Consider the following 9,961-nt stretch of genomic DNA (forward strand, 5'->3'; position numbering starts at 1 on the left):
GTCTCTATCAATCCTTGCTCTTGAAATTGTGGCCCATGCCTGTACTGTTGGATCCTCCCAAGATAACCTACAACCAAGCCAATTTGATGTGTTGCCAGAGTTGCCTGAATCTTTTTGTCTGATGGTGGTGGAGTTGGTGGTATGATGTCAACTGTGGGGTCTCGACATCCTCTCTAGCGTAATTGACCTGTGTCTGGAATCGGTGTCTCGATCCTCTCATCCTGTGTTGTCACTAGAACAGGTTCCCACTGACGAAGCTCTGTTGGTAAGAGTTCCAGTGATCTTGGGCTCTGCTGAAGGGAGTAGAATGATGTGTTTTCCCTTCTTGGTAAATGAGTGTGTTTCTGGATCCATCGTGTTGAGTCCTCCTTTAAACTGTCACGGTCGTCCCAAGAGGAGGTGGCAGGCATCCATAGGGACCATGTCACATCACACCTAGTGCTGTAATTGGCCTCCTATCTAGAACTCTACCAAACATCTCTGGTAAGTGTTGATCCAATCCTTTTTCACCCATAATAGTGAGTATGATTAGGAGTGTCTTTGAGTCGTGAGTTCCAATTTCTCTATCATTTGATTCGATGCTGCATTCTTGTTGCTCCCACCGTTGATGATAAAACTGCATACATTTCCATTCACCGTGCAGCGGGCGTAGAAAATGTTGTGGTGAAGCCATTGCGGATCCCTCGTGTCAATATTAGCCTCGTCGAATTAGGAGTGCCTCTCATTCATCTGGGGGAAGGTGGCGTATCTCACTCCGGTCCTCCACTTTCTCCTCCTCGCTAACCTGCTCCACGGTGCCCCGATCGGTAAATGACTTCTCTGCTCGTCGGACAGCTGGCGATTAGGTGACCGTAATCGTGACATCTGTAACACTTCCTGGATGACACAGTGTTGGAGGAGCTACCCTTCTTCTGTTTCTTCCCGTCTGATTTAGGTGGAAGAAAATGTTGGACTAAAGGTAAATATGCTTGGAAGGGCAAAAAATTTGATTTGACAATGCTACAGATGCGCTTATTAAAAATCAATGGTGTAGAACGAGCCCCAAAAGATGATGGCATTTTTTTTTCTTCATAGATTATCTTACCTCAATTGTTTTTGCAACCATCAGTTGAATTGTAACATTGTTGGCTTTCTTGTTTTCCAGCTTCTTTTATATATATTTTGATGGAGTAAAGTGTCATTATAGTCCTTTGACTATTTACATGGGGCATCTTAGTCCTCGAGTCTATAGAAGTGTCAAATTATTCCCCACGCTCTTTTCATATGGGCTGAAATAGTATCATTGGGAAACTATTTAGCCCCCATTAAAAGAGTCTCGGGACTAAATTGATATTTGTATAGACTCTAGGACTAAAATAACCTATTGCAAAAAGTTAGCAGACCTTTTTAACACTTTTCTCTGTTTTGATTATTTTATAACTCTCTTTAAACTCAGTTGAACTAAACTAACTTTACAAATTATTTTTTTACATTGGTTAACCATGCAAATCCTCACATTTCCTTATCACATGCTCACATAGAGATTCCAAGGTCGCACTTATGGCATCCTTCGAACCTCGGATGCCGATCTCGATGTTGAACTTGAGTCCGCACAAAACCATCACAATGATTTCAATTTCAGCGAAATATTTGTGCATCAGATGATTCATTCAATTGAATTTGTTCTGGGAGCGGTCTCAAATACGGCATCTTATCTTAGGCTTTGGGCTCTAAGGTATTTCTCCTACATTTTTTTTTGTTTTTTTTCCAATACTTTTTTTTTTTCTGTCATGCTTAGCATTTTGTTTTTTGCAGCTTGGCACACTCAGAGCTATCAACTGTTTTCTTTGAGAAAATACTGCTTCTTGCTTGGGGGTAAGCTTTAAATTTTATGTATTTGAGTTTCTCTAATGATTTTACGTGGCTACGCCTTTTGCGATATTGTGTAAAGGGTGACATTTATTTAATCTAACTATGAAAAAGTATCAAAGTTTCAAAGGCTTTGTCACTGTTTTTAGCCATATACATTTTCTAACCACCTTATGTATTTACATATCTAACACCAAAACTTTATTTGTTACTGTGCTACCGAAATTTTTCATGTCACGTCTGATGTGAAACCTTTCCCACACATTTATCTCGTAGTATCTACTACAGTACTGCAGGAAAATATATCGTTGGGTCGTCGAAACAGTCCCACTGTCCTCTCTTATGCTTTCTTTCCTATATCTTTCATTCCTTGTGTATACTTTCTTATATGTGTGATGTATTAGGGTTTGGAAGTCAGTTTTTGAATTATTTTCTGTCAAGACAGCCGTCGACATCCAAATTTTCTCGTTCCAGTGATGTATCCAAAGGCGAGAAAGTGTTGAGATTGTAACTCGTTTGAGACGGTAACTGTCTCCCAAGAGATGAGTAGTGTGCTCCGGTTGTAGCTCGCTTCTGCGGGGATATTTATCCCGTTTCTCACATTCAACTGCCAACTCCATCCTTCTCTACTCCTTGCTACTGTCGTTGCTCCCAGCCACCTGCTTCGTTACTTTCGTTGTCCGAGCGCCCCACCTACGTTGCCTCTACCCTGCCACTCCTCTTTGTTGTTCTACCCTTGTCTTATCATCTAACTTCACCATCGTAACTCCGCAAGCCTTTTCCTCGTGTTCCTATTGCTCTCCAACTATCTGGCGATGTTGTTGCATCCCCAAATCTTCTCTACTTGCTGTTGTGAGCCTACCCTACCCTTCCAATACCCTGCCACCTCCCTCCTGTTACAGCCATCTCACCATGCTCGGCTGTCGACAACCTTCCTGCCATCGACAGTCAATTGGAGTTGTCCCTTGTTGCCTTCCGACCATTCTCCTACGTCCATGTGTGCTTTCCTCCTTGAAGCGCAGTACCACCACCCTCGACCTATGCCTATTTGAGTTTGTGTAACGTCTTCTTCTGCTATTTTCTAGTTCCAAGTGCCTTTGGTTGTAATCCCTATTTGATTTAAGTAATAAAAATAGCATTTTGAAATAAAAATTACATTTTTGTTATCATTTGGGTTAACATCGGCATCAACATAAAAATATCACAATTTTTACTTTTAAGAAGTGAAATACACCTTTTCTTGCATAAGTAAGATGACATATATGTAAAAATTGAAATTTTATGTTAGATATGTAAATAAATAGGAATTTATTGGTATGTATGTAAATCTTCCTTTGTAAAATTAATATCTGCTTATGTAGTAAGTGGGCACAGAAATGCTTCTATATAAACATATAAAGAAATTTCACACTGAGACTACTTTATGCAACATGTAGTATACGAAATGTATAACATCTCTTTTTGGGACTCTATTATTGCATTTTAAATGAGGAGATTTTCCATGAAATTTTATAGTTGAATTCTTTCTATCCTTTAGCAATTATAAAGGTGCAAACTAGAGAAGGAATGAAATTAGGGTATTTGCCGCCATGTTTCACTGAATGTTTTGCTTTTCTCACCTTTATTCGCAATTTTGGATTCAAATGACTTGAAAGAATTAATATATATGATATTTCTTGAAGAAAAAATTTTATTGGAGAAGATTTAAAAGGACATTTCGGTAGAGTGGTAGAAGATTTTAAAAACATTCATATTGGTTGTGATTTAGAGTGGCTAATGAAGAATTTATGACATTTGATTTTGCTATTGTTAGTTCTTTATTTTAAAAAAATTAACATATTATCACTTATAAGAATTTAACCATTCAGCATTGTTTATTAATTTTGGTTTTTAAGATGAAAGAATGAAACATGAAAAATATTATTATATATTGTCATAGAATTTGATGATGACATTTAAAAGACATAAATAAAATTATTTTCATGAGCAAACTATAAGATTTTAAAATTTGGAATGTTCATGAAGAAGTTAATATTATTTTCATGATAACGTAACGAGTACTATTAATCAAATTACAAAGAAGTTGGTTGGGAAATCAAAAGTTAAAATTTTTATGAATAAAAATAGTTTGTGAAATAATAACTTGCAAGAAACAATAAAAAGTAAAAAATTTTGTCATAAATATTGGTTTAGATGTAAAAGTTTGGAGAATTGTAAAAAATATAAGGTGGCTTGTATGAAGTTTCAAGAGAATAATTTGTGATGATAAAAATTCTGCTTTTAGTGGTCTTTATAATATATTAGATACTAAATATGATGAAAGATATATAAATATATATAAAGTAATAAGTAAATAGAGAAAAAATATAAAAATTTAGTTCAAGTAAAATATATTAAGGATAAAAATAAAAAAATTATTTTCTTAAATGAGAATATTCAAGATAGCTAGGTGAGATATTTTGATAATTTTTTTAATGAAATTTGTAAAATTATAATAGACTTTAGTTATCTTCATATCATAAATCATAACAAATTTTTTTTTTTATTTCTGCCTTCACGATAGTAAATCGAAAGTTGAGGGGGTTTTAAAGAAAAAGAGTGTGTAAAAGTAGTAGTATATGATAGTATGCTAATAGAAGTGTGGAAATGTTTAGGAGATCTAGTATTTTTTTTTTCTTATTATTTTTAATATTATTTTAAAAATTAAAAAATGCCTAATATGTGGAGAAAGTGTATGTTAGTTCATTTTTTTAAGAATAAATGGGATGCACAAGAGTATGAATTATAGACGCATTAAATTAATATGTCATACATTAAAGTGATGAGAGAGTAATTGAACATTGGTTATGACATGGTGCAAAAATTTCTCAAAATCAGTTTGGATTCATATTAGACAAGTTTATTATGGATGTTATACATTTATTGGGAGGTTTGATGGAGAATTACAGCGATGATAAGGAGGATAAACATATGATTTTTGTTGATATAGAAAACCCTTATGATAATATTCCAAGATAAGTACTTTAGAGAGTTTTAGAAAATAAATTATTGATATTGCTTATATTCGTGTTATTAAAGATATGCATACTAGAACTTTTGCTTATGCTCGAACACAAGAGGTATTGACCAAATGTTTTCCTGCTTCAGTTGGATTACATCACGGATCGACTTTAAGCCCATATCTTTTTGCTTTAATTATAGATGTTCTTACTGGACATTTAGAGAAGGATGTACCTTAATGTATGTGTTGCGTTGATGATATATTTCTTTTGGACCAGATTAGAGAGAGAGAGAGAGAGCTTAAGAAAAATTTAAATTATGGAGGCCAACTCTAGAGTCTAAAAAAGGCTTTCGTTTGAGTAGATCTAGAACAGAATACATTGAAAGTAATTTAAGTGGTAGTAGATCTAGTGGTGGGGTTGTAACTATGGGTAATCAAGTCCTTAAAAGGAGTGAATATTTTAGATATTTCAGGTCAATTATTCCAAGTGTGGGTGATATAGATGAGAAATATTATTAGTAGAATTCAAGTTGGATAGTTGAAGCGGAGGAATGCATCCAACCTATTGCGTGATAGAAAAGTCTCGCTTAGACTAAAAAGGAAAATTTATAAGATGGTGGTGAGACCTGCAATGCTATATGGCACAGGATATTGACTTGTAATAGAAAATCATAAAATTAAGTTAAGTGTTGTTGAGGTGAGAATGCTCAAGTGGATGAGTTGCTTAACACTTAAAGACAAAATGCACAAACTTAGAGACAAAATGTAAAACGAATATATCCGTGAAAAGGTTGGAGTTGCTTCTGTGGCAGAGAAGATTAGAGAGAATCACCTTAGATGGTTTGATCACATTAAATGTCGACCAATTGATGACCTAGTTAGGAGAGTGGATTTTTTAGATTTAACTTATGTTAAAAAAAGTGGAGGTATATCTAAAAAAACTTGGACATGTTGTATAAAAAATGATCTTGATTTATTATTACTAAATGAAAATGTTGCATCCAATAGGACACAATGGAGAAAAATGATTTATGTAGCCGACCCCACTTAGTGGGATAAAGGCTGGTTGTTGTTGTAATTACAATTTAGGACTCATAATAGAGAAGTCTCTCCTTGGTCTTGCTAGCTTTGTTCCATTTTTAATTTGAGGGATTTAGAAAGAAAATTCTGTGTTTTTTTAACTGTTTCATCTAAAAGGGCATTTTTCTAGTTATAAATTAATTTGTACTTCTTAAATTAACGATAAATAAAACGAGCTTTCCCTCTTTTTTTTTCCTTAAATTTTAGGGGCATTTAAATACTTACCACCCAATTCTTATTCATTTACATATCTAACACCTATACTTTACTTTTTAGATTTATTCTACCAAAAATTTTCATATTTCATCAAAAATAGCACTTCAACTTTTAAAATGTGAAATACACATTTTCATATATAGATTAGGTGGAGTGTACCTAAACGTTAAAGTTTAGGTGTTAGATATGCAAATACATAGGAATTAAGTGGAGCAGTGCAACTCAATAATGTCCGGTTTCTCTATTTACATCAATGATTTTGTTCCCGAATGCTTCACCATGTAAGTCATTAATTTAGATGATGCAACATCTCATCTCTTTTTTTCTTTTTAGCACATACTCTAAAATCAAGGTTTTCAGGCTTCCACTGTTTTCAACTCAAAGAAATCTCAAACAGATCTGTCGAAAAATTTGGATCAAGAAAAGAAAAAAATTGTGAACGATAGAATCTACTAAAATAATCATGAACTGCTGGAAAACTCTGGGGAAATTACATTTCATGATCCAAACATGCTTGTTCATGTGTTTATACTTCTTTTCTTGAGGGAGCTCAAAAACAGTCTGGAAAACCATCTTAATCTAGTTAAAATCATCCTATGATGCACCGATACAGACACAACACGACACGGACACGTGAAACTTTGATTATTTAAAATATAGGATGCAAATATGCATAGGACATGGTATTATAATATAAAGGTACGATTACATACATACCACTCAAGAAAATGTGTATTTCACTTTTAGAAATTAAAATAGTGGTATTTTAGACGTGATATGAAAGATATAGGCACGAACACGTGGCACTTCGATTATTGAAATTATAAGATGCAGACATGCATCGGACATGGTATTATAATATAAAGGAAAGATTTACATACCATCCAATTCTGATGTATTTACATATCTAACAGACAAGCTTTATTTTTTTCATTTATGCTACCCAAATCTTTCATATCACATCTAAAATACCACTATTTTAACTTCTAAAAATGAAATATATATTTTCATGCATAGATAAAGTGGCATATGTATAAAAATCAAAGTTTAACTTCTAGATATATAAATACTAACGAATTGAGAAGTGTATATGTAAACCTTCCTGATATAAAGGGATATGTATAAAAATCAAAGATTAACTTATAGATATATAAATACTAATGCATTGAGAAGTGTATATGTAAACCTTCCTGATATAAATTATAAAACATAAATAAAGTTTAAATAAACAGAACATTAAGAACAGTAAAGAAGAGAACAAGAAATAAAATAATATTAACTTTCAAAAGCTAAGAAATCCATAGACGTTATTTAGTTTATAATATAAAAAATTAAGCACTAAATATCTTATATTACATCAAGATTAATTTAACTCTTAATTAAAAAAATGTCTTTAAATTTTTTATCTTAAAAATATATTTTTAGAATTTTTTAATTCATTACTTTAGAACACACTTGTTTTTTTTAATATTTTTTAAATTGGACACTTCTATACCGTGTCCGACATGTGTCGGAGCCATGTATGTATCCGATACATATCCGACATTGCTCTACTTCTTAATTAGGAGTGCTTATGTATCATAGCTGGTATCTGAGCTAGAAACATGGAATTAAAATTTAATGCTTTAGCGTTTGGCCAAAATGGCATAACAAATTCCTACTAAACTGTCATGTCAGTACTCTTTAATCAAAATCAACTAGACTATCAGATTTATAACATTGAAATTCTTCAGTTATTCAAATTCTACATCCTTCTATAATCATTCAATTATCAGATTCGGAATTGCTTTTCACTATGGTTACACGATTGTTGCTTTGATTTCTTCTCTGTAAAAGCCTGGGATTCACTAATCTATTTTAACAGGTACAACAGCATCGTAATTCGTCTCGTCGGACTTGCTGTCTTCGCATTTGCAACAGCATTCATATTGCTCATGATGGAAACATTGAGCGCGTTCCTCCATGCTCTTCGTCTTCACTGGGTTGAATTTATGAACAAGTTCTACCATGGTGATGGCTATAAATTTAAGCCATTTTCATTCTCCTCGTTGGCCAATGAGGAAGAATGACCAATGACTCCTCTGCTACAGCCTTTGATTCTTACTGGTAAATCCTACAGAAAAGAGAGAATTACAAAAAGTAAAAGGTAAATAAGCTGCAAAAGGAACATATATGCATCATCTCTACTTTAGAAAATACGAACCTTGTTTCGAGATTTTCGCCGTAGGAACGAAACTTAGCTGCTGGAAGAGATTATTTGTACATTTATAGGCCCGGAAATCGCCATTTTGACAGAGGATGGATTTCGTATTCAGGTTATTTTCTGTATCTTCTAGGAAAGGTTTATCTTAACACCAATAGCAATATTGAACTCTCCAATTTTTAGTCTCTCTTTCTTTTTTCATTCCTCTCCTTATGATTGATTGACCTATTCTCTTAGTGGAACCTTTTTTTTTCTTTTTAATTTATACAGTCTCATGTTGCCATTTTATTTTTTATTTGTACTGGTATGCCTCTCTAGAAATGGCATTTTTTTTATTTTTTTATTTTTACATACAGCCCACCAGAATTTAAATATAATGGATTGACCACCCAAACTTATACAGGTCAGTATAAGTGATTGTTCAGTAAAAACTCCCTTTTTTTCATGATTTCTTTTATGGCTATAATCTCAGAAGTTTGTTTTTTTCTCTATAATAATCTCCTGGTTATATTCCTTGTACTGACCTGTATAACTATTATATGATGCTGTTGTACAATGCTGGGGTTGCATGAGAAATTTCTGCTGCAGTAGTTCGGTTTGTAATGTTTGCAGCATTTACAAGACTGAAGGGGCTCTACTTTTTAAATTTTTATAGAAAGATTTGCATACATAACTCTTAATTCTCATTTATTTACATATCTAACACTTTTAACTTAAATTTTTACATGTATATCACTTTTCATATGCATGAGATGGAAATTTGGGATTATCACATACACAGCACCGAAACATTGTTATTTTTAAAATCTAGCACCCATGTGATAATTTTGAATTACCAAATCGATGTATTTATGCGTGTCACGATCAAACCATTGAGAATGTGATAAAAATGAAAAATATGGGTTGGGTTTGTATCCTGAATTTTGATATTTGAGTGAGAATTTGAAAAATGGATGAAAGAGAGTGCTAGATTTGTAAATATCAATCTTTCGGGTGCTATGTTTGTAACTGCCCCTAGAAATTTTTTAATTACTGATTTGAGATTTTCAGTTCATACTTCTGCTTCCATAAACATTGCCAGCATTTATGTCTTAGCAGTCCTAATCTTCTGAAGTATTATAGTTTCATCTGTCCCTTGTGAGCTTCATTTTCTGTGATGTGTGAATTGTGAAACCCTTACAGAGAACGAAGGTCAACTCTTAAACATCAAGGCATAACTCAAAATTTAAGTGTGCTCATGTGCGAACGCTCTCAAGATCGAAAAATTATTACATCCGGATGATCTACATTCGGATTAGATGTAGATGGTGTTATTGGAGGTATTATTGGTAACATTGTGGTGTTATTTTGATATTATCATCCGCATATGAAATTATATCAGGACTCCTTATGGAATATTTTCTCCTCAAGATAGGTGAGAGTTAGGCTTGTTACAAATGATGTTGAGAAGTTACGCAGGCTTGAAGATGATAACCAAGTGTATGTATAATAAAATATCAACGTCATGGGGGTTGTCTCTTGAATCTAGATGTGACAAAATGTTTCACCTCTTGAACCTGGATGGGACAAAATGTTGCACGATAAGAGTCATATAGTAAATATATAGGGGGACA

At 33.3% G+C, this 9,961-nt stretch overlaps 1 protein-coding gene across 1 annotated transcript in view; it reads left to right on the forward strand.

The window, feature by feature from the left end:
- LOC110022021 (V-type proton ATPase subunit a1-like) overlaps positions 1-8,641 on the forward strand; it is a 36,652-nt gene extending 28,011 nt beyond the window's left edge. Inside the window, exons 11-13 of the mRNA XM_020720787.1 lie at positions 1,521-1,714; positions 1,795-1,854; positions 8,010-8,641. Of these exons, the coding sequence (XP_020576446.1) occupies positions 1,521-1,714; positions 1,795-1,854; positions 8,010-8,214 (459 nt within the window). The 3' untranslated portion in view covers positions 8,215-8,641. The remainder of the gene's footprint in view (positions 1-1,520; positions 1,715-1,794; positions 1,855-8,009) is intronic.
- Positions 8,642-9,961: the final 1,320 nt, after the last annotated feature.

Source organism: Phalaenopsis equestris, unplaced genomic scaffold, assembly GCF_001263595.1.
Source record: "Phalaenopsis equestris unplaced genomic scaffold, ASM126359v1 Scaffold000163, whole genome shotgun sequence".
Taxonomy (NCBI): Eukaryota; Viridiplantae; Streptophyta; class Magnoliopsida; order Asparagales; family Orchidaceae; genus Phalaenopsis; species Phalaenopsis equestris.